The 24451-nt window shown below is 54.6% G+C and overlaps 1 protein-coding gene across 28 annotated transcripts in view; it reads left to right on the top strand.

Annotated features, from left to right (window-relative positions):
* The window catches only part of Myo18a (myosin XVIIIA), a 99224-nt gene that overhangs the window by 71238 nt on the left and 3535 nt on the right, over positions 1 to 24451 (top strand). For 13 of the 28 annotated variants that reach the window (XM_075991537.1, XM_075991536.1, XM_075991535.1 and 10 more), the window contains 21 exons: positions 3342 to 3470; positions 4085 to 4228; positions 4522 to 4611; positions 4736 to 4855; positions 5036 to 5147; positions 5667 to 5794; positions 6047 to 6201; positions 7822 to 7945; positions 8025 to 8225; positions 8778 to 8888; positions 9343 to 9447; positions 9728 to 9874; positions 10280 to 10393; positions 11665 to 11781; positions 12054 to 12137; positions 12565 to 12702; positions 15031 to 15216; positions 15539 to 15678; positions 16369 to 16413; positions 19826 to 19948; positions 21319 to 22625. In XM_075991537.1, coding sequence (XP_075847652.1) covers positions 3342 to 3470; positions 4085 to 4228; positions 4522 to 4611; positions 4736 to 4855; positions 5036 to 5147; positions 5667 to 5794; positions 6047 to 6201; positions 7822 to 7945; positions 8025 to 8225; positions 8778 to 8888; positions 9343 to 9447; positions 9728 to 9874; positions 10280 to 10393; positions 11665 to 11781; positions 12054 to 12137; positions 12565 to 12702; positions 15031 to 15216; positions 15539 to 15678; positions 16369 to 16413; positions 19826 to 19948; positions 21319 to 22621 — 3816 coding nt within the window. In that variant the 3' untranslated portion in view covers positions 22622 to 22625. Of the gene's footprint in view, positions 1 to 3341; positions 3471 to 4084; positions 4229 to 4521; positions 4612 to 4735; positions 4856 to 5035; positions 5148 to 5666; positions 5795 to 6046; positions 6202 to 7821; positions 7946 to 8024; positions 8226 to 8777; positions 8889 to 9342; positions 9448 to 9727; positions 9875 to 10279; positions 10394 to 11664; positions 11782 to 12053; positions 12138 to 12564; positions 12703 to 15030; positions 15217 to 15538; positions 15679 to 16368; positions 16414 to 19825; positions 19949 to 20890; positions 20910 to 21318; positions 22626 to 24451 lie in introns of those variants that run through there. The other 15 variants (XM_075991550.1, XM_075991549.1, XM_075991544.1 and 12 more) reach the window with 4 other exon arrangements.

Raw genomic sequence — 24451 nt, 5'->3', positions numbered from 1 at the left:
CTTTGTCTATGACATCTGGCTCCTCTCCTTTCTCTCTGGTCACCCTCCAGCACACACACACACGCACACGCACATGCACACACATGCATGCACGCGCATGCCCTTTTTCTGAGACTCAGAGGCAGCCAGCTGGGCTGCCTGCAGCCAAAACCATTCCTTCAGCTGCTCAGTGGCTGGTTCACACCCAGGCCTTTCCGTGAGCTCCTACCCCTCTAGCAGGCTGGGCCACTGCTGGCTGGTACTGGGAGTGGCGCTCTAAGCCAGTTCCCAGGTTCCCAGACACATCTCAGGCAGGAACAGGCCTGTACAGGTTAGCCTTCTTCTGGCCACATCTTAGACCCTCAGCTGTCCTGATTCCTCCCTGGTGCCAAGCTGAGGCAGGTGAGCCACGGGGCCTCCTGGTACACAGGGGGAAAAGGCGCAAGGTTGGATGCTTGCTTTAGCTTTGCAGGCTGCACTTAGCACTGGCTGGTAGGCAAGGACTGGGTGTTCATAATGCTTCAGTGGAGGGGCCTCACTGGAGGCCACTGGGCCCTGGAGGGCCAGGCGAAGAGCCTGGGGTCTGAGAGCCTCCTGACGCTGTCAAGTATGTATTCATGGGAACTTGAGAAGGAGATGTCCGTAGTCTTTCAGCTCTACTCAAAAGGATCCTAAATCTTTTTTCTGTATGTGTGTAAATGTGTATTCACACATATGCACTTGTAGTGAACTCTGTCGAATAGAGGCCAGGGATTGAATCTAGTGTCTTCCTGCATTGTTCTCTGCCTTATTTATTATTATTGTTTTTGTTGCATTTATTTACTTAGAGGGGGTGCGGGGTGGGGTATTATGAGCACCCTGTGTCAGAGGTTTGTTACTCCCTTCTATCACGTGGGTGTTGTGGCTCAAACTCAGGTCCTCAGGTTTAGTGGCAAGTGACCCAACTCACTGAGCCACCTCATCAGACCCCTCCACCTTATTTTTGAGACAGGATCTCTTACTGAGTTGGGCACTCACTCACTGACTAGACTGGCTAGCATGCAAGCTATAGGACCTCCTCTCTGCCCCCTACCAGTCCCCAGTACTAGGATTACAGACAACTATGGCCACACCTGGCTTTTATGTGGTTGCTGGAGATCTGAACTCAGGTCCTTTTGCCTGTGTAACTGTCATTTAGCAGGGTGAGCCATCTCCTAAGCTCTCCGCAAAAGGACTCAATTCTGCATATGTTCAAGAGGTTTGAGGCTTGTGTCTGTAGACCATTCTTGTGTATGTGTGTGTGTGTGTGTAGTTTTTTTGAGACAGGGTATTGTTATGTAGCTCTGGCTGTCTTGGAACTCACTGTGTAGACCAGGCTGGCCTCGAACTCAGAGGTCCTCTTGCCTCTGCCTCCTGAGTGCTGAATTAAAGGTGTGTGCCACCCCCACCTCCTGGCCTAGATCATTCTCTCTCATTGTGCTTCCGAGCCATTCTGTCTCTCTGTACCAGTATTCCCCTGCTTCCCTGTTTGCTAACCAAGCATATTTGCTTGACCTAGGAACAAACTGGTTGTCCCTTAGGGCCTCACATATATATTACTGGAAACTGAGGCGTGAGTCAGACTTCAGATACATGGGAACCCCCACTTTGCCAGTTTGTAGAATTTGGGGCAGTATCACAAGGACTGAGCTGGATTTTTTTTTCCCAAAACTAGTCTCAGAGGATGAGGCTTCTGTGCCGTGAGCAGATGCAGCATTCTCATCGGGTTTGGGCTCTCTCCCTACTTCTTCCCTGAAGGGAACTCTGGGATCCTTCCCCTATCAGGACTATATATATTACCTGTGTTCTTGATTTCCCATCTCTGTCCCACAAAGGGAATTTTGTTTTCTTTCTTTCTTAAGATATATTGCTTGCTTACGTGTGGATATGTCTGTGTGTGTCTGCCATGTGTATGAAGGTGCTCTCAGAGGCCAGAAGAGGGCGTCAGATCCCCTGGCACTGGAGTTACAGCAGTTGTGCTGATGATGTGGGCGCTCCAAACCAAGCTCAGGTCTTCCTGAAGAGTGGTAGTTCTCTTAACTGCAGAGCCATCTCTCCAAACTGTCTTTCTTTTCAAGGATAAATCACATTTATTTACTTACCTGTTTGTTTCTTATTTTATGGATGTGTGCATGCCACAGCACATGTGTGGTGGCCAGGATAACTTGAAGCAGTGAGTGTGCATGCCACAGCACATGTGTGGTGGCCAGGATAACTTGAAGCAGTGAGTGTGCATGCCACAGCACATGTGTGGTGGCCAGGATAACTTGAAGCAGTGAGTGTGCATGCCACAGCACATGTGTGGTGGCCAGGATAACTTGAAGCAGTGAGTGTGCATGCCACAGCACATGTGTGGTGGCCAGGATAACTTGAGGCAGTGAGTTCTCTCCTTCTACCATGTGCATCTTGGGGATCAAACTCAGGGTGGCAGGCTTGGCGGCTGAGCCATCTCAGTGGCCCTAAGAAGGAGGCGTGTGTGTGTGTGTGTGTGTGTGTGTGTGTGTGTGTGTGTGTGTCACCTGTATCAGGTGAGGGTGGTTATAAACCTTGTGCTCCTCTGCTTCTCAAGGACACCAGAGCCATCATCACCCTGCTCCATGTCTCTTACAAGGCCAACACAGGGCAGCAAAGAATGAGAGGAACAGCTGGGTGTAGGGTGCTCAGCAGGTTTCCCACACATCTGTCTTCCAGCCCCCAAACCTGTATGACAGGTCTCTTGCTGGGGCTGATTCACGCCCACCTCACCAGCTTCTTCATGAGAGTGTGAAACGTGGGGGTAGGGGTGGGGCCCTGGCATGAAAGAGGAGGTAGCTGGAATGAAGCTGAGCAGGGGGGCAGAAGGGCAGAAGCCTCGCCCCCCACTCTAGTCTTCCCCCACAGACAGCTTCTTAGGTTCTCTCCCATCCAGACACACCATCTCACTCTCCCCCTGAGCCCAGATGGCTGGAGCTGTGCTCGGGCCCTGCAGTGGGCCATGGCACCGGGCACAGTGACAGTATCACAGCTTTAGCTGAAGGACCTCCCCTCCTTGTTTGGCCAGTGAGTGCTTCCTGTTCCTCTTGGCCCAGGTATCTCCTGGTCCACTGTGCTGCTGTCATTTCTCCTTTGAAGTCAGACTTCCCACCTCACTCCTCCAGACCCAAAGCCTTCTACCTGGGCCTGGCCCATCCCCAGGGGCCATGCTAGGGCTCCTCCCCTCCACCCTTGGGCAAGTGGATTTTCAGGCTCTTCCTGAACCAGGATCCATATTTCCTCCCCGCTGGCTCCCTGTGCCAGCTGCCTGTTCCTCTCTCTTAGCCACCCCAGTTCATTCTCCGACTTTTACCCGGCTGCTTCTCCGACAGGTGTTCTTCCGGGCAGGCACGTTGGCACGGCTGGAAGAGCAGCGAGATGAGCAAACCAGCAGGCACCTGACCCTGTTCCAAGCGGCATGCAGAGGCTATCTTGCCCGCCAGCATTTCAAGAAGAGAAAGGTGCTGCTCTGGGGACACCCCAGCCTAGATGGCACACAGAGTGCCAGTGGGGGGGGCATGCAGGGTGCATGCCGGGGAAACCAAGCAGTTATCATCATCTGGGAAGGAGGTGGGAACCTCCCAAGAGCACCATGCCTGGGCCAGAGTGGGGAGCATGCTTGAGTGCCCAGCAGCGTGGGCATGTGCCCTGGTCAGGGGGCTGTGTTGCGGGAGTGGGGGTGGGAAGCAGGGCCCAGGCAAAGGTGGGCTCTGGTTCATGGGCTGCTCTATGAAGATTAAGGAGCTGTGTCAGCGACTCCTTTTCTTATTAGCAAGTCCATAAAACAGCCAGCACTGCCGCCTCTTGTGTTTCAGCAAGATTAGGTTTTATAGCACAGCTAGGCCAGGGTGCTGGAAATAATCAGGCAGCAAATAAAGCAGATGAAATTATTCCTAATGACAGTGGGACACGAGTGCCCCCTGCACTGCTCCCTCCCGGGACTGCCCACCCTCCAAGGGTGGGGCGGGGCAGTGGGCATGAGCAGGGTCTGGGGAGCTGGTGCGGTTGTGCTGCTGGTGGGCACTGACTTGGCCAAGGGAGCGGGAGGTCCATCATGTGACAACCCCAACTGCAGATCCAGGACCTGGCCATCCGCTGTGTGCAGAAGAACATCAAGAAGAACAAAGGGGTGAAGGACTGGCCCTGGTGGAAGCTCTTCACCACTGTGCGGCCCCTCATCCAAGTCCAGCTGTCAGAAGAACAGATTCGCAACAAAGACGTGCGTGACTTCCCGGCAGGCCGGGTCCTGGGAGGGGCCCATGTACACAAGGGTCTTGCTGGCTTGTCTTGGATTAAGGTGCTTTAGGATTAGTTGGAAGGACTGGTGTCTTTGAACTATGCCCATCAAGCACATATCCCTGTGGAGTGCAGGATGGACCCTCCATAGCTTCTTAGGATAAAACCGTAGGCATCTGCTGTTTGTGGAGGGGAGTCTGGGGGTTAGGAGTCCTGATGGGGGGTCCTCACCCCTCTTAGCACCTCAGCCTCACTTTGTCTCCTTGCGTCCCGCAGGAGGAGATCCAGCAGCTGCGCGGAAAGCTTGAGAAGGTGGAGAAAGAACGGAATGAGCTTCGGCTCAACAGTGACCGGCTGGAGTCCCGGGTGGGTGACTCCAGTCACCAGACAGACTGGCCCACTGTCCCAAAGTGCCCTGACCCATGAGCCCTGGTGTTCTGGCTGAGTGAGGCAGTCACTTCAACTGGTGACCCCCCCCCCCCAACCCCAGATCTCAGAGCTGACATCGGAGCTGACTGATGAGCGGAACACAGGAGAGTCCGCCTCCCAGCTGCTGGATGCAGAGACAGCCGAGAGGCTCCGAGCCGAGAAGGAAATGAAAGAGCTACAGGTGAGAGCAGGGCCAGGGTGAAGACAGCAGGCTAGTGACCGCCACACTCGGCTTCCCCAAAGCCTCCAGTAGCTCGACATCTCTGTCTGCTTGGGGTAAGCGTGTGGCCTGTGTGGTTCAGGACACTGGGTAGGACAGGCAAGGGGAAGACCTGCAAGGCTAACAAGCCGTTTCCTTCAGACCCAGTATGATGCACTAAAGAAGCAGATGGAAGTCATGGAAATGGAGGTGATGGAGGCCAGGCTCATTCGGGCAGCAGAGATCAACGGGGAAGTGGATGACGACGATGCAGGTGGGTCCCAAGTGGAGGAGGCAGGCGGGCCTGAATGGCAAGGCCTGATGCCCTTCCTTCTCTGGGTAATCACACACCATGTCTGGGCTTGTCTCCCTTCTGTGAGCCATTTTCATACTAAAACACAGTGAATGGATGAGAAAGTAGAGTTGCTAAAACCAGGTTTGGTGATTCATGCTTATAATCCCGGATGACCGAAGCCCAAGGTCACCAACTACATAATAAACTCAAGGACAGCCTGAGATCTTGTCTCAAAAAACAAACAAACAAAAACCTCAAAAACCACAATGTCAAGGTGCTGAAAATAACCAGGTTGAACCGCTATGGTAATGACAAGGGCCATGGATCTGGCGGCCTCTAGGGAGTAGTTAGCCCAGGTTCCCCTTGTCACCCTCTCTAGACTCTCCCCTGGTAGTGGACTCCACCCGATCCTCCTTCCTACCCCTCTCCTTCTGTCCCCTGCCCCTTCCTGGGGACCCTCAGCAGCTCTGAATGGAGCGGTCTTGCCCTACCCTGCAGGGGGAGAGTGGCGGCTGAAGTATGAGCGCGCTGTTCGGGAGGTGGACTTCACCAAGAAGCGGCTCCAGCAGGAGTTGGAAGACAAGATGGAGGTGGAGCAGCAAAGCAGGAGGCAGCTAGAGAGACGGGTGAGGCTGGCCAGGGAACTGAGGCCTGTCTTCGAAGGGCTGGGGCTCAGTGCCATGTCTACTGGCAAAGCAGCCAGAGGCAGGCAGAGCCGGAGAGGGACAGGGGAAGTGGTGTGTCAGCCAGTCCTGAAGGGACAGCTGGGACCCCCCCTCAGGGAATCACCCCTTAGGTTCTGAAGATGTCACTGATCCTGTCCTCCACTTCTAAACCCTTGGTGGCTGCTGACCGTGCACCCGTCTCTCCACCTCTAGCTTGGGGACCTGCAAGCAGACAGTGACGAGAGCCAGCGGGCCCTGCAGCAGCTCAAGAAGAAGTGCCAGCGACTCACAGCTGAGCTGCAGGACACCAAGCTGCACCTGGAGGGCCAGCAGGTCCGAAACCATGAGCTGGAGAAGAAGCAGAGGAGGTGGGTGGCCCTGCCTTGTGCCCTCAGAACCTTTGAGCCACAGGACCAGCCATTCCTGCTGGCACGTGAAACAGACTCACTTCTGGTCTCCCAGGAGGACTCGGGCCACGGCTACCGGGAAGTCCATCCCAGCCTCTGTTCACATGTGTTCCTCTCAAAGGGTACCTGTCATCTGTCCCAAACCAGAAAGGACAGGCTTCAGCCAAGTCCAGAACCACCAGGTCCCTGCCCTGCCCTTGTGCCCCTCACCCCCCTCACCCCGGCTCTGCCTGAGTAGCTTTCACCCCACAAACACACTCTCTGACTAATGTCGCTAAACTACCGTGCCACTTCCATCTCATTATGGTAATGACGCAAAGGAGGGGGGCAGCCCTCACAGGAGAAAATCCAATCTAAATTAATTTCCCTGGCTGGGAATGGGAATGGGACGCCTTCATTAACAGCGTGAGGAGCCCACACGCCCTGGGAACAGTGGGGTGCCCCAGGGAGCAGGAACAATGCCTGGTTCCCCTCTGCCAGCTTCCAGTACAGGTACCAATTACCTTTGTGAAGGGTAACCTCACCCCTAGACCCTAGGAGGGAGACGGGCGGAACAGAGCTCCCGCTCTTCCCAGTATGCATTGCCTTACGTGTCCCCAGCTCCCCCATCACCTTGTCACCTTCCTTGCTAACTGCTTCCTGTTACTCTGAGGAGAGCAAGGTGGTTTAGAGGATTCTTTTTTGTATCTCTGGGAAGAATCAGGCAGTTCACTTCTCCCACCCTTTAACCCCACTCTGTCTAAACCTAAAGATGGCACTGTTAACAGGAACCCCTCCTTCATGAGCACCCCATAATCATGCCAGCTTGGCCTAGTTACCATGTCTCTGTGCTCCCCGCTGGGCGACTTATTAGGTTTCGGCTGCCTTCGGGGTTTTCCTCCTCTTTCTCTGCTGTGGGCTAGGGAGGGGTGCTATGGAGTTTCCACAGGAACCTGATTACCTATGCAGGGAAGGGCTAAGAGGGATTTCAGCAATTTGCTCCCCGATTTAGAGTCACTGGGCGGGAAATGGAAGGCTGGGAAGTAGAGGAGTAAAGGAGGTGGCTCCCGCAAGTGCCTCTTAGAGCACATTGCTGGCTGGGCCTGGCAGGAATGCTGCCTGGCCCAGCACGGGGTGCCCTGCTGGTAACTCGGGGTGGGTGGTACTGACACCGGAGATAGATGCCGGCGGCAGTTAGAAGCCAGCAGCTGTGCCTGTAGTTGCTGAGTTGAGCCTAGGGTGAACTGTCCAAAGAGAACATCGTCTCTACTCGCCCTGATGCCCCTGTGTTGTCACCCTGACACCCTCTTCTCTCATCCGTTGGAGAATGTGGAGACTTGCCTGCCCCTTTCCCAGAAGCAGTGTGTGGGACCTTCTTAGGCCCACTTGACGAAGCATTCATTGTTCCTCAGGTGCCTCAGTAGTCTGACCTCTATTTCCTGAATTCCAGTGTCACCAGGGTCCCAAGTCATGACTTATGAGTCCCTCCCACCCCCCACCCCAGCCCTGTTGGTGTCTTGCTCCGTCTGTGGTACCCCGCTTGCTGTGTGCTGGAGAGCTAGACTTTGTCCTTTCCTAATGAGGCCGTCATGCTCCCTACAGGTTTGACAGTGAGCTTTCCCAGGCACAGGAGGAGGCCCAGCGGGAGAAGCTGCAGAGGGAGAAGCTCCAACGGGAGAAGGACATGCTCCTGGCTGAGGCTTTCAGCCTGAAGCAGCAGCTGGAGGTACCGGGGCTGACCCTCTTCCAGCTCCCCTACCGCTTGGGGAAGCCCTTTGCCAACCTCACCTTCCTTTGCCCTCTAGGAAAAAGACATGGACATCGCCGGGTTTACCCAGAAGGTCGTCTCCTTGGAGGCTGAGCTCCAGGACATTTCTTCTCAAGAGTCCAAGGATGAGGCTTCTCTGGCCAAGGTCAAGAAGCAGCTCCGGGACTTGGAGGCCAAGGTCAAGGATCAGGAAGAGGAGCTGGATGAACAGGCGGGAAGCATACAGATGCTGGAGCAGGTACCACAGGGTTGGCCAAGGGAGGGCCAAGGTGCGACAGGAAATATTGCCACCCTCACCATTAACACAGGGCACCGGGGAGGAAAGGTCAAGGTCTACATCCATCCATTCGTTCATTCATTCTCTCAATCACTCATTCATCTACTCATAAAATGTCGTGAGAGTACTTGCCCGGTGCCAGCCACAAGGTACAGATAGTTAAGTTGCCATACAGCCTTTCCCGAAAGCAGATCTGGGTTGGATCTAGTGAGGAAAGAATGGGAAGATAATGCAGACAGAGGCCAGGAGCCAACCAAGCATGCCACTAAACAGCCAGGTCAGCTCAGGAGTCCTACCCAGGGACGGAAAGCTGCAAGACCATCTCCAGCAACCAGCCTCTTCCTGAGCCTTGGCCAGGTGTCTAGTGGAGGCACGCTACAGCTTCCCTGCAGAAGCTGGCTGCCAGGGCAAAGACTGAGCCGGCAAAGAGTGGTGGAGAGAGAGCCTGCGCTCCTGAACATGGGAGAGCTGCACTTCCGGGAAAGGAACCCAGTCCTGACTTCCAACCCACAGGCCAAGCTGCGTCTGGAGATGGAGATGGAGCGGATGCGACAGACCCATTCCAAGGAGATGGAGAGTCGGGATGAGGAGGTGGAGGAGGCTCGGCAGTCATGTCAGAAGAAGGTATGGCATCTGGGCCGTCTGGGTTCTTCTATGCTGGTGTAAGGATATGCTCTTTATCACTGCTTTAAAGTAGGGGCTTTTCTTTTTCCACACTATCCCCCTGTATTCTACTGCTATTCCGGACCAGCATTTCCTCTCTTAGGACTCAGGCCTGGCCTGGGATGAGCATTTCAGTCTTTGGGAAAGCTTGGTCCTGTGCTTCCCTGGGGCCGCCTGTGGTCAGCCATCCTAGCTGGATGATCTCCCCCCCCACACACACACTGTGCGAAGTCTACTGTGCCTGTAGTAGCTGCCTGTGACCTTCTGTCCCCCTCCTGCACTTGTACCTCCTTGGGTCATCCACACTTAGTCCTGCTCCATTGTTCTGGGAGGGGACATTCAGCATGGGAAGGGACTATTGTCCCTGCCCACGACGGACAAAAGGACAACAGCCTCTGTCCCCACGACCCCGCAGCTAAAGCAGATGGAAGTGCAGCTTGAGGAGGAGTATGAAGACAAGCAGAAGGCACTGCGGGAGAAGCGGGAGCTGGAGGCCAAGCTGTCCACACTCAGTGACCAGGTGCGTGGGGACCCCCACAGCCATCTGCTCCACCAGCCTAAGACTGGGGATCTTGAGGACAGAAAACTGGGCATGCCGTGGTACTCTGCAGCAGGTACCACATCACAGGGGTTGATGAGGGTATCATCCATCACCCAGGCCTTTCTCACTAGCCATCATGATCCTGGCATGCCCAGGAGAGCATCCTTGTGAAGATAGGCAAGATTAGCAGTCAGCTTGGGAAGGACTCAAGGAAGCCCCATGGTGGAGCTCAGTGCCTTCCCGGATGATGTCCTCCCAGGTGAACCAGCGGGACTTTGAATCAGAGAAGCGGTTGCGGAAAGACCTGAAGCGTACCAAGGCGCTGCTGGCAGATGCTCAGATCATGCTGGACCATTTAAAGAACAACGCCCCCAGCAAGAGGGAGATTGCCCAGCTAAAGAACCAGGTACCCGTGCTCCGACGAATCCACTGGCTCCAGGGGCGGCCAAGAAGCTCATTTGTTCATCTTGCTGGCTCTTAAGTCCTTGAGAAGGAAGATGGCTGGAATGTGGGAAGGAAGCCGCCCCTAGCAGCCAGATTCCCCAGGGTCTGTGACTGCCAGGCCCGAGAGTGATGTGGATGGGCTGTGCATCCTGGAGGAGAGAACAATGTGTGCACCGCAGCACAGCTATGGCTCTAAGAATGCCATTCATGAAGAAAGAGGAGGAGCAAGAAGGGGGAGGAGGTGGCAGAGGAGGACAGGGAGAGTGGCTGGACCCCTTCTCCCCTGTGAGCCAGCGCCTTGCACAGTCCTTGTGCCCCAGAGCGTGGCTGATGTTTATCTCCTGGCTGGGGGTGTCTCTCTGTCCAGCTGGAAGAGTCGGAGTTCACCTGTGCAGCAGCTGTAAAAGCACGGAAGGCGATGGAGGTGGAGATGGAGGATCTGCACCTGCAGATTGATGACATCACCAAAGCCAAGACAGCGGTGAGGGGCAGGGCGCACAGGGCAGGGCTGGGGACTGAGGGAGAGCTGAACCGTGACCCACACAGGTCCTCTCACGCCTGCAGGACACAGTACCCCCTACCCATGTCCTCTGCTCCCCCCCCCCCCGCCCCACTCAGAGTAGTCTTGAGAGGAGGGAGGGCTGGCAGCTCGGGTGCACATTTCCCTGTTTAACCACCTGCCTCTGGGAGCTTGGCCGCAGGCCCTGGAACCATAAATAAAGGCAGCTAATGTGGCTGAGGGACGTAAACAGGTGCCTCGAGATTAGCAGAAGCACCGATAAGAGGATAGGACACCGGGCTTCCTTTCCCTCCCCTGCCCAGCCCACTGACGAGCCCAAGCAGCAGCTAATTAGAGCTTTTATTTAATGCCTCCCTTTTAATTCCCCACCTCTCCCACGGCCCAGCCACTGGCTCAGTATTCACTCCTGGGATGTGGCCAGCACCCGTACCTCCTCAAGCCAGGAGTGGGGCAGGGGGAGGAGGCTGGGTTTGGCTGTTGGCTTCATGGCCCCTAGTTGGTCACCCTGCTGCTGAGAGACGCCAGTCTCACAGGCTTGATTTATCTTGTGACATTTGTGCTCTTCAGCAGGTTCCAGGTGAGTAATTCCAATTCCTTAATTGTGTTAAAAAAGGCTGTTATAAAATTACCGTTTTATTTAAATCTGAGTTAATAAATTTCTTGGCGGAGGCTTCCCCCAGCTCCCCACAGCCCAGTAACAAGATGGATGGGGCAGAGAAGGCACCAGCGCAGTCATTTTGGTTCAGAATTACAGGCTAATAGATTCATTCATTTCCTGAAGCTGCCGGTACCTGTCTCTTCCCCTCCCCCAAGGCTGGGAGAGCTGGGTGCCCCAAGAGTGGGCCATCCCCAGGGCAAACAAAATCCAAGCCAGGGGATGTCACCAGCCTGAAAGGTTCTTCCCTGAGGCCAGCTGTGGGCAGAGTGCATGCCAGTCAGGCTGATGTACCAGGACGATGGGTCGTTTGTTAAGGGCAGAAATTCTACTTTCTTATTAGCCTTGAGAGCTGCCAGAAAGCAGCTGCCATTTAGCATCTAAAACCCAGGGTCTGCCTGTCCCCCATCTCCCTGCCCAGAAGCCATCGGATCCCTCCGACATTTCATCGTGTCCCTACCCTACTGTCACCCCCACCTAGGAGAGGTGGCATGGGGTGGGCCAGGTTTGGACTTGCCACCCCAGGGCCTGAAGACACAGGCCTGATCCCCTCCGATCTGCCTCTGCCTTTGTCCAGTTGGAGGAGCAACTGAGTCGCCTTCAGCGTGAGAAAAATGAGATCCAGAACCGGCTGGAAGAGGATCAGGAGGACATGAATGAGCTGATGAAGAAGCACAAGGCAGCTGTGGCCCAGGTACCCCGATGACATCATCGTTACCATCCTCCGTCCCCTCGTAGATCTCCAGATAGACGCTTTTTGTCCCCCTGAGATGTGTACCCCGGCTGTCCTGGAACTCACTCTGTAGACCAGGCTGCCTTTGAACTCACAGAGATCCGCCTGCCTCTGCCTCCCAAGTGCTGGGCTAAAGGTGTACGCCACCACACCTGGCTCCCCTGGCCCTCAATGGATAGGGGCTGAATTTCTGTTTGGGGGACCCTTTCCCCATTGTTCTTCTCCCTTCCCAGTCCTCTCGGGACATGGCACAGATGAATGATCTTCAAGCTCAGCTAGAAGAATCCAACAAGGAGAAGCAAGAGCTACAAGAGAAGGTGGGTACCATGGGCTCCCTTGGGAGTAAGCGTTCAGGTCCTTGGGGATGAAGCCTTGATCTAGTACAGAGGGTGTTTCTCTCAGCCATTCATTAGCCACAAAGCATGTGAACTGGGAGCAGTGTGAACAAGCAGGAAGAGCTAGGCTTGGGGCCTCATCACCATGGTAGATGTTTTGGCTCCAGCTGCCTCACCTCACATTTCTCTTCCCTCTCTGGTCCTTACCATATTCCTGCCTCTCAGCAGGGCAATATCAATGCCAAGTGCAGGGGCAAGTGGGGGAGACCTTGGCTGGGGGTGGCTCCTCTGTGCCTTGCTCCCTCCCTTGGCCTCCTAGTCACCATGGTGATGTTGCCTATCCCAGACTTGCCACCGCCCTCCCCATTTTGGATTCAGTTCATTCTTCCCTTGCTCCCTCCACCCCTAGCTACAAGCCCTGCAGAGCCAGGTGGAGTTCCTGGAGCAGTCCATGGTGGACAAGTCTCTCGTCAGCAGGCAGGAAGCAAAGATCAGGGAGCTGGAAACACGCCTGGAGTTCGAAAAGACCCAAGCGAAGCGTCTGGAGGTGGGTTCAGCTACGTGCGCGTCGCTGCAAGCCAAGCAAAGCTGCCCTGGTGGCTGTAACCACGCATGCTCTGAAGGGCTGTGCAAGCCAGGGACACTCCTCAGAGTCCTCTGCCAAGCTGCCAGGCCAGCTGACAGGGTGGGAGCTCCCCTCCCGCCTGCCTGGCCTGCTCTCTGGGCCCCGCAGAGCCTGCCTATTTTACATTCTGTATCCGTGCTTGCTTTCTGCCAAGGGACCAGAGCAGCTTAGCTTTTCGTCTTCATATTTTCCTCTGCCACGAGCTCCCCCTCCTGTCCCCCTCACTCACTCTCTGGTAGGGTCATAAATATGCAGCGGATGGCACCACTGCTCTAAGGCTGAAGTCTGTTCTCGTCTCGTGGCTCTTTCTTCTTCTCCCTTGCTTTTTACACCCCTCCCCCCACGGCTTGCCACCCTTTCCAGCTCTGCTCTCCCTCCTTCTCCCCCACAACACCGTCCTGCCCCTTTCTTACTCTCTTCTTATGTCTTCATTTCTTTCTTTCCTCACCCCCTTTTTCCTTTTTTTTCCCTTCCCCCCTTTCGGTTAGTCTCGTCTCTTCTTGCTTTGTTTCCCCCTTCTCCACAATGGTCTCTCCATACTCCACCTCTGGTCTCCTGTAGCCAGTGGGTGTGCTTCAGCCTCCCTGTGTGAGAGGTGTCGGAGTGTTCCCTTGTAGCCTTGTCTTCAGCCTCCCTGTGTGAGAGGTGTCAGAGCCCCGTCGGAGTGTTCCCTTGTAGCCTTGTCTTCAGCCTCCCTGTGTGAGAGGTGTCGGAGCCCCGTCGGAGTGTTCCCTTGTACCCTTGTCTTGACTCTTGTTCTCCTGAGCGTATGGACATCTGTCCAAACATCCTCAGGCCTGCCTGGGAACATGCTCATTGTGGCGCATGGGGAACTTCTCTGACGCCCCTTCCCCATCAGTCCCTCTGTCAGCAGAGCAGGCTGTAGGAGAGAGGTAGAAGCAGGTGAGCAGCCAAGGGCATTACTAGCCTGGACACAGGAAAAGTGTATGGATAAAACTCCCAGCACGGAGAGCCAGACAGAGCTTGACAGCTTATGTTCTGCCCCCAGGACTCCAGGGCAGTGGGTGACATTTCAGCCCCGCTATCACACACGGGAAAGGGTTCGTGTGGTTGCTGGGGCCGGAGAAGCCCCTGGTGGTGGATGAAGGCTCTGCCTCCTGCGCTTGTCACCTCACTCTTGTCTCAGACTCCCTTCCACTCAGAAGGGCAATGTTGTGGTTTAGGCTCACCCTGAGTGACCCTGTAGCCTGGGCCTGTCACTTTGCACACCAGGCTGGGGTAGTCAATGGGAGGACGACACTGGACACTGGCTCAGTCCTCCCTCATCCCTGGCCTCCACTCCAATCATTTCCTGGTAGGATACTCCTACCTGGCAGGGGAAACATGTCCATGTTTCTGAGGGAGACAGATTCACGAGGCCGAGAGAGATCAATCACTCTGCCTGCGTCTCCTATTCAGGCACTCACAATGGAACCAGTCACCTCTGAACACTGGCTGTCGCCCCCGAGCTCAGCATCTTCGAAAAATCCCTGATGACCATGGAGACACTTATATGACAGGCCAGCCTCTGCCCAGGGCCTGCCTGATCTCTGCAGTAATAAGAAGAACCACAACCCTTCTTTCAGATGGCTTTCTCATTACTTAGTCCTCCCAAGACCCCTGGACACAGGCATCATCTTCCCCTTTGACAGGCAGTAAAGCTCAGGGTAGAGTGCTTACCCTGCACACATGAGGACCCGAGTTCACTCAGGTATAGGGGGCTGGAGAGATGGCTCAGTGGATCTGGATTCAATTCCCAGCACCCACATGGCAGCTCACAACTATCTGTAATTCCGGTTCCAAGGGCTACAATAACGTCACACAGACATACATGCAGGCAAAACCCAAATGCACATCAAATAAAAATAAATTAAAAAAAAAAAAGGTCAGGTGTAGTGCCCTTGCTTGTAATCCTCGCACTGGGGAGCAAACACAGGAGGCTCACCGGGGTTTGCTGGCCAGGCAGCCTAATTGGTGAACTCTAGGTCACAATAAGGGACCACATCTCAAAGGACAAGATGGATTACCTAAGGAATAGTCCAGGCTGACTTCTGGCCTATACACGTGTGCTCCCACACACAGGAAGACAAAAGGGATGGGGTAAAGGTGGGAAGAAGTTAAAAGTAAACTCACGTGCGCATCTCTCAGCCATGGCTGAGTAGTGGGACAAGAGCTCGGCCAGGCTTCCTGCCAATACTCTCTGCCTGGCTGACGGCATACCCGCTGTTTCTTCTCAACCTGTTCACCCAGGGCCTGGCCAATCGGCTCAAGGAGAACATGGAGAAGCTGACCGAGGAACGGGACCAGCGCGCTGCAGCTGAGAACCGCGAGAAGGAGCAGAACAAGAGGCTCCAGCGGCAGCTCCGGGACACAAAGGAGGAGATGGGTGAACTTGCCAGGAAGGAAGCAGAGGCCAGCCGCAAGAAGCATGAGCTGGTAATGTCCTGTTCCTCGTGGGTCCCAAGCTGGAGACCCCCTTCTCCAGGTGCTGCTAAGTACATGCCCACCTCACCCTGGGTTTTGGTGAGGGAGAGTTCAGTCCTGAGGATAGGCAAGAGGGTCAAGGGCGGCCTCAGAAGTCTCCATCAGGTGAGGCCCACTACCCAGCCAGCCTCGTAGCCCTTGAATAGAGAAGCCTTTGGAGACCTTGAGTAGCAACCAGGGTAGCTCCTGCCTGGCAACAAGTAACTTGCTGCAGGCTCCTACAGAGATGCTAGGGGACAGTGTGGCCCTCCTGTACACTAGACCCCCCTCCTAGGAAATGGACCTGGAGAGTCTGGAAGCTGCTAACCAAAGCCTGCAGGCTGACCTCAAGCTGGCATTCAAGCGCATTGGGGACTTGCAAGCCGCCATTGAGGATGAGATGGAGAGCGATGAGAATGAGGACCTTATCAACAGGTAAGAGATGGGGCGTTTCCGGTGGGGCAGAGGTGACATCCATAGCTAAGCTACCAGTCATCACCCTCCCAGTATTGGACCCAGATGGAAGCGGCTGAGGGTGCCGGGGGTTAGGCACTCTCCTTTCCTCCCGTGCTCTCCTTCCCAGGCCTTCCAAAATCCGGGCTCTGGTGCTGCCTGCTCCCCATGAGTTATTCCCCCCGTTTAGCTGCATTTCCGATGGCGCCTGCTCCACTCTAGGGAGAGCAGAGATTTAGGGGCTGTGGCGTCTTGTTACTGTGCTTGAGATTTTCTCGCATAAAACCCACCCAGGGAATGGTTTTGGAGAACGAGAGAGATTTGTAGTCCTAGGCTGAGGAGAAAGTCAGATCCAGAGGATCAGCAGTGTGGGGGTGGGGGTGGGCCCTGGGTAGATCCCAGAGCTCCCCACTTCTTGCTTCAGGGTCAGGTCCTACTGTATGGGCAGGGCAGGGTGGCCCAGGAAGCTTGCTCCCTTGGGGTGAGCACTGGCAGTGGATCAAGCCTAGTTCTGAGGATACTATTACTCACTTCTGCCTGATCGCAACCAGCCAGAGCTGTCATTTGGTGAAGAACGAGGTGTGGATGAGGGTCCTCCTGTTTGTCCATCGATTTCCCCGCCCCCATTTGCTTCTCTGGTCCCTTTGCCCACCATTTTCTTTCTGTTTCCAGTTTACAGGACATGGTGACAAAATATCAGAAAAGAAAGAATAAACTGTGAGGACCAGAGCTATGTGCTCTTTGCCTCTTCCCTTGGGTGTCTAACCCCCCCTAACACAGGGCTTCCTGCTAGGGGCCCCTGCTGCATGCTGCACGCAGACACAGCCTCACACTCTCTCTGGCTGGTCTCTAATGCTAACACCACTGACTGTCCTTAGGCTGGAATGGAAGAATTGTCTGGCTGTGAAGTGTCTTCCTAAAAGGCGAGACTGACCCTCCTAGGCCAGGAGTCTTCATCTGTCTAGCTAAAAGTCCCAGCCTCCCCTCTCTAGGAACCAAGTGTGGCCACCACCCTGGCACTGTCTGGAGGTCTAGTGTTCCAGGGTAAATCTGTCTGCATTCTTGGGCTCTTGGAACCCAAGCTGCATGCAAGGAAAGGGTCTGTTTTGTGTTTAAGGTCTGCCCACCTTCCTTAGGCAGATGAGGGTTGAGGGTGAGGGCATCTCACAGCTGCCGGTTTGGAGAAAGCATCCAGGCAGCTGACCTTGGGCAGCTCTGCTGTGGCAGGGAAAGGAAACAGCCGGTTGTGTTTGCTTTGCTCCCAGGGGGCATCTCAGGCAGTGGTGGTGGTCTTGGTGGTGGTAGGAGGACTATATCTGTGGTGGTATGTCTGTCAGGAGGCAGGAGGCCTAGGACATCTGCCCTCTCTGTTCCCTCTTTCTGCCGGGGTGGGGGTGCAGGAGCTGGAAAGTGGTGCGGATGTGCAAGGCCTCCAGGCAGATTTGCTGATCCTCTGTCAAGTTCGACAGGCTTGCTTTGGAGGTTGTTTTCTCAGCATAGGACTGCATTCCTGCCTGGCAGACCTCCTCCCCTGGCCAGGATGGGCTGGTGGCCGTGCACAGGAGTCCAGGAGAGCTAATGATAAATGTAATAGTGTGTAACAGTGATAGAGGGCCGCTGGAGCCCGGTTGTCACACACAATTAATATCCCCTGCCGTTCTGTCTCCGTTTGTTTGTTCCCCCGTGATTCAGCTCCCAGTTAACTAATAGCACATGAGCCTGGACATAAATTGTATTTGACGCGAGGTTTAATTCCGACCATTTAAAATTTCAACTGCCCCCTGAGCCTGCCTGCCCCTGGAGTTTGTTTACGGGCCTGATTATTTAAGGAAGAGAACCCGAACATGGTCTGGATTCTTGCAACTAAAAAGCAGGTGAGGGTAGGCAAGCCAGCTTCTCAGCCCACGGACTGCTCTGAATGTGGGGAAGGAAATTCATATTCTGGGCCTCAGTCTGTCCCCGGTGTGTTCCACCTTACCCTCCTTGGGCAGAAGGAGCTCTGAAGGCTGATAAAATGTGCATTGAAGATCATATTCTAAACCACAGTTGGGCACACAGAGACTCAGCGCGCACACACACACACACACACACACCAGCGTGCACTCAAAGCAGGTGCAGGAAAACGTGCAATTCTAAGCCGACTCCACTGATGGCAGAGGGGCTCCTTCCTCAGCAGCTCCACGTTATCGAACGAACATGCTAAGGCGGGCAGAAAAATAATGTTTCGATTTACTTAGAGATACAGTTGTTATTGCCATAACCTTAATGAAAGCAGTAAACAGTGCAGTATTAAGGGAGATTTATACAGAAACACTTTTAACATGTAGACATAGATTTTGCGATGCACACAGCACCTCCTTTCTAAAGGCAATCAATATGGTTATGAACGGCGGTGATAAATTACAGGCTCTGAAGCTATAGAGGGAGGTTTTTTGCACGGGTGTATAAATCAGGTGGTATTGGCGTTCCATGGGACCTGTGCACCACAGTAAATCTGCCAGGCTCGGACGGGCACAGAGCTTGCATTAGTGGTTTGGGGGCTGCCTGCTAAACTCCTGTTTACCCGGGGCATTGGCAGGCCTTGTCTCTGTTATAATTCTGTATTTGATGGAAGCCCATAAAATATGCCTCTTTGTTCCCCTTCCCATGTACAGGGCTCTCTCATGGTCCCTAGAACTACTGTGGTTTCCTCTGATGTGTGTGTGTATGTGTGTGTGTGTGTATGTGTGTGTAGCTGCATGTACATGCCTGGGTATATATGTATGTGCCTGTGTGGCTATTTATTCAAGAACATAATTCAGGACCAGGCTACTCCTGTTGACACAGATGAAAGGGAATTTATATCAAGGAGAAATCTCCGCCCGTCAATAGCAGAGGAACTCAGGGAGCAGACATCTTGCAGAATTTGCAAAGCATTTGCACTCAGAAACCATCTCTATGCCCCCACTGCTTCATGAGGGGGTCACCATGACTCCAGCCCCAGAATTAGACTCCCTGAGGCTTGCTTGCAGGTTCTGGGGTCGGCCTGTCCAGCAGTAGCAGTGGAGAGCAGGGACTGGAGGGCTGCCTGGTGTGTGTGTCGGGGGAGCTGCAGAGTTAGAACCCTGCTTTCTGAGTCCACTGGACTTCCTGAGGCTATCTGGATCCTGAAGGCACTGCCAGGCGCTCAGGAAAAGCGGCTGTTGCTCCCCTCATCTTTTGTTTCCTGTTACTAAAAGCCAGGGTCTAGGATTTGGCTGGTGTTTCATTAGCTTAGGTGTGTGTTGCTACCAGCTAAAGAGACCTTCAGGTTCAAGTTAACCTGAAGTCATGTGAAGGTCCGGTCTTCTGCCCCATGCTTTTATAATGAAGACATAGAAAACAGTGGTAGCCATAGCCACAGCCTGAGACATGTCAACATAGGCCTTAAGGGGGAGCTGATGGGCCCAGGAACACACACACACACACACACACACACACGCACGCACGCACGCATGCACACATCTATTTGTTTATTTTATTTCTCCATGTAGCTCTGGCTGTCCTGGAACTCACTCTGTAGACCAGGTTAGTCTTGAACTCACAGAGATCCCCCTGCCTCTGCCTCTAAGTGCTGGGATTAAAGGTACGCACCACCACTGCCTAGCAATACATATATATATGTACAAGGATATGGGTGTGCTACAGCATAGGTGTGGAAGTTAGAGAACCCCAGATGGCTTCCAGGGATTGAACTCAGGCTTGGTGGCAAGTGCTATTACTCACTGAATCATCTTCTCAGCCTGAAGACTTTTCTTTAACCAAGCGCCATTAGGCTAGAATTGCTAAGTGGGTGGCCCATTCTCATCTGGTTGGCCAGCTGAATAGCCTGTCACTCATGCCTGGAGGAACAGGTGGTGCCTCCATGCTTCCCAGGATCCTGTTAGTGGCTGTCACACAGTGTGGTCTGCTGAGGGAAGGGGTGGGCACCTCGCGGGGTGCTGTGCTCTCTCTCTAACCTTTCTGTTCTCCCTGACTCTCTGATGCGCATGCCACCTGCATTCCAGCCCCACCCAAGGTGCACCCTCTTCCCTTCTTGCTTTCTGTCCTGGCCAGCAAGCAACCCTCAGCTGCCTGGCCTTGCCTACCTTTTTGCTCCTCGCCCCCACAGTGAGGGAGACTCCGATGTGGACTCAGAGCTGGAGGACCGGGTCGACGGGGTCAAATCTTGGTTGTCAAAGAACAAGGGACCTTCAAAGGCAGCTTCTGACGATGGCAGCTTGAAGAGTTCCAGGTGAGCCTTGGCCCCAAGCAGGGAGGAGAAGCCATCTCAGCCACCAGTCATGGGTGGACAGTATCTTGGCGCCAAAGGTGCCACCCTCAGGCTACCTGTACACTGTTCTGGTCTGTGGAAAGAACACAGAAGGCCAGCTGCTTAGCCAGGTAATGCTTCCCTGTTTAGGTGTGAGCTCTTGTATAGGTTTAGTTTCATTACGCCTACCCGGGCAGCAAGCATCTAATTGTTGGTGCCTTTGAAATCAAGACTTGGGTGGGGCACTGGGGACTCTGGATCCTAAGCCCTGCTCAGGGCAGCTCCAGTGGCTCTGGACTCTGTCCTTTGCAGAGCAGCAATGCAAAGGCACCAGGTCCCCGAGCCGTGCTGCACTTCTGCCCTCCTCCTCTCCTCTCCGCTTCCTCTGGGCTTTTCTTTTCCTTTTTATTATTTATTATATGTGCATTGGTGTGAGGACCTGGAGTTACAGGCAGTGGTGAGCTGTCATGTGGGTGCTGGGAATTGAACCCAGGACCTCTGGATAGAGCAGCCTGTGCTCTTACCCGCTGATCCATCTCTCTAGGCCCCTCCCTTATGCTTTTCATTGCCCACCCCTCCAGGCTTGCCTGCCAGTTTTGGAGGGGGGCTCGTTCATCCTGCTTCCTAGCCAATCATAATTTTCTGATCAGACAGCCAGCCACTTCTAGAGGCCAGAGCTCCAACCTCCCATCCATCCCTGACCGGATACGGCCTGCTCCCTGCACCCCTTCCCACACAGAGTTTCCTGCTCCCTTCCCCACCTCTCCAGAGACAGTAGGTAGACTGAATAGAAAAAGTAATTTCTCTCCTTCTTTTCCAACTCCCCCAAGCTCCTTCCCCAAGTCCAGCCCCTCACCACTAGCACCCAGCGGCCCCCTGTAATTGGTTTAATTTATTCGGCCAAACAACATTTTGTTATTGCAGATAATGCCGCCTTCCCCGCCCCGCTGCCGTTCACCACAGTGTGGCACAAGGCTCCAGGTAGTTGACAATGAAATAAATTGAACTAAACGTTTTAGAGGGGGAAAAGTGATGAAATAGAACAATAGTCTAATTTACATGACATTCTCCATGAAGCTATTTTCACTGACGCAAATTATTTTGCTTCATTTCCTCGGATGCTCTTGCCACCGCTTTGCCGGGGCTGTGCGGTTTTCTCCTCCTTTCTCCCTCCCCCTGTGTCCTTATTTTTGTTAATGCGCCCCTCTCTCTCTCTCTCTCTCTCTCTCTCTCTCTCTCTCTCTCTCTCTCCCTCTCCCTCTCCCTCTCCTTCTCCCTCTCCTTCCCTCCCTCTCTCTCTTTCTCATTCATCCACTCTGGGTCTCTCCTCTTGGGCCTTCCATCCCACTCAGGACGGCTCTCAACAGCCTCCCTAAGGAGGGCAAGGGGCCAGAGGAGAGACCCACCTCTGCCCTCAGCTCCCTCAGCTACCGCAAGAGGCTCACCCTGAAGGATTCCATCGGGGGCACTGGGGACCAGGACTCACTCTTCACCACCCTGAGTGAGCGTGCCACCTCCCCTGAAAGGCCCCCCAGGAAGGCCCGTATGGGCCCCAGGGAGGAACCCAACCAGGCCCAGGGCAGGAGGTGTGAGGAGCAGGATGACTGTAGCTCCATCTTGTCAGGGGCAACGAGCCGAACTGGCCGTGGTCTGGAGAAGCGGTGGGGCTCAGACTTTGACCGAGCCTCAACCGTCTCCGCGCCAGTCAGCCGGGCCTCCTCAGCCACGCGTGGCTCTGGGGAGGACAGGGCTCGCTCCTCGTTGAGCTTCTCACTGTCAGGCTCACCCAGCTCCCGCCGCAGCACATCCAGGCTCGACAGCCTGTCGAGGACCCTAAGCCCCTCTTGGAACAGGGCCTCGGGTATTGACCGGGAGAGCCCTGACTCCAGGCTGTCCCTTGGCCAGAGCTGCCTGGATGAGTGGGATGATGGAGTCAGCGTGGCCCTCAGTGAGTCGCACTCACAGTTCAGCCACCCGTCACTGGCCCGGAGTCTGTCTGTGCCACCCCAGCCACGGGGCTCTGCACCATCCTCAGCCTCTGTCACTGAGGGCTCCAGCATCCAACCAGTCAGCCGCCACTCCTACCTGGATCCAGACCTGGAGGCTGCCATTAACGAGGTCTTGAGCTACAAACCTGTGCCTTTCCACCGGAGCAGCCTGGAGCCTGACTCTGAGGAGGATGACCGGAAGAGCATCCAGAGTGCCCGGAGTGCACAGCTGGATTGCCCAGAAAGGGGCACCAGCATCCGCCGCTCTGCCTCGGCCGTGGATGTCTCTGGGTCGCGCAGTGGCCGCAAAAGCCGGAGCAAGCGGAGGAGCAGACGGAGCAGCCACCGCTCCAGCTCCAGCTCCAGCTCCTCCAGCTCGGAAGGTTCCTCAGGGCACAAGCGGCGGAGGAAAGGGCGCTCTCGGAAGAGCAAGAAGAAATCCAAATCAAAAAGAAAGAAGACAGAGTCTGAGTCTGAATCCTCCTCGTCCTCATCCAGTGGCTCCACGGTCTCCGGCCATAGCCGCTCCAGTGTGAAAAGGGGCCCTACCACAGATATCGAGGAAACAGGGCAAGCGCCAAGAAGGTCAAAGAAGGAAGAGAAGCAGCGAAAGAAAGAGGTGGACAGTCTGATGATGCGGTACCTGTATCGGCCCGAGAGTGACTAGCGCAGTAGGTGACACCTAGCCTGGCGTGGAGTGCAGCATGGAGTGCCCCACCCTTAGTGAACTAACTCCTCCTACCCCTCCATCCACAACCTCGGGCTCCCCTCTCGGGCCTCAGAGAGCCTCTGGAGCTGTTTTGGAAACTAATCTGTAATTTGACTTCCTAACAAAGGTTTGATCAGCTCTGTTTCATAAAAGGTAGGGCCCAGAGAGGTTAAGTTACCTGCCCAGGCTCCACAACTGGGAAATGAGGTTACCAGGAGCTGATGGGGTCTGTTTAACACCTTTAACCTTAACTGCTTCTCCATATGGCCATATGCAGAGCATGGGGGTGACACGGAGGTGTCACCAGCACCCATTTCAGAGCCCTCCTCCAACAAGAGGGACCCAGGAAAGGGTCCTAGCTGACATGACACACTGGCTGTGAGCTCTGAGAGTCACTGGCTCTCTGCTCTGCTGCCTTCCTCCCTAGCACAGATCTCAGCCTACACTGCACCACACCCTCCAGTAGACCCAGGACATGCCCGCCGCCTCCCTAGCCCTCCCGCCCACACTCAGCCCACACATGGGCGTCACCTCAGCTCTGCTCTTCAAGTGAAGTTCTAATGAATAGAAATTAGCAGGTGCTGAGTGACAACCCCCTCTCTGCTCTCCTGCCTCCCCCAGCTCTTCTCCCTGGTGCCCACACCTTGAGCCGAGAGAGGCAAGAGCCTGAATCATTGGGATCCCATTGTTGCCAGCTTCCCTGGTGGGTGGTGACATTTTGAATCACCCTGTTGCGAGAAGCATTTTCAGCCTGGCACCCTCACAGGGCATGCTTGCTGCTTCCCAGGAGGCACTACCCTAGGCTGGAGCCCCCTGGGGTACGACAGTTGTTTCCCAGATGCATGAACTAACACACCTGTAGCATGCTTGTGCGAGGGGCATCTGGGGAATTGGGCTCTACCAAAAGGGGTCCCTCCGTTTATGGTCCCTTCGAGGAATAGAACAAGAGGAACTTGCCTGTGGTCGTTTGGAAATGGGGAGGGGAAGGAAGGGAGGCAGTGATTGGGAAGTGGGAGTAAGGCAATGGAGCTTGACTCCAGTCCAGGCTTAGAGCAGCTCAGGGCTGAGCTATGAAAACATGCCTTGGTCTCGGCGCTGCTCTGTGGCTTCTGCCACGGCAGCTGGTTTCACAGTGCTCAAGGGAGAGCAGGGAGCATGAGTGGCCTTTGTTAGCTCCATCTGGAGAAAAGACAGGAGTCAAAATATTTGGCCTACAATTTCCACCTCCTTTTAGCAGGCTTGCGAGGGACCATGCACCCCAGGGTGAGGAGTCAGTTGGAGGGTGGAAGGGGAGGTCTAGAAACAAAAAGGCCAGGCCTTTCTGTAGGCCTTCCAGAAGGAAGCCAGTGTCTTTCTGGACCATGCCAGACTGATTGGTCACTAGCAGATGTCATACCTGAATCCCTCCAGCTCCCAGTCACCATCTACAGTGAATAAGACAGAAAGCCTGTTTCCACAGCCTCCTCTCCCCCACAGTCCACAGGGGGAGTCACCTGGTCCTGAAAACCTACACTGGGCCACTATGCAAATTACAGTCAATGTTGGTAGAGCTTCTGTGAAGTGTGGGGCAGAGAGCTGGGAGGGCTTTGCTGTTACCTGCTGCCTTTGAACTGGATATGCCTGCAAAGGCAGAAGGTGGGGGCTGGAGTCTCCCCTGGGGATAAGGACCAGTGAAGAATTCCAAAACCTAGCTCAGCATCACCCTGGGCTTTCCCAGCAGGAATTAGCTTGTGTCCCAAATTGTTTGTGACAGGATGGAGCAGGAGACACTGGCTTGTGGGGAGGAAA

The sequence above is a fragment of the Microtus pennsylvanicus genome, chromosome 11, assembly GCF_037038515.1.
Source record: "Microtus pennsylvanicus isolate mMicPen1 chromosome 11, mMicPen1.hap1, whole genome shotgun sequence".
Lineage (NCBI taxonomy): Eukaryota > Metazoa > Chordata > Mammalia > Rodentia > Cricetidae > Microtus > Microtus pennsylvanicus.
The sequence above is the reverse complement of the archived record's forward strand: the minus strand, read 5'-3'. Positions and strand labels throughout refer to the sequence as shown.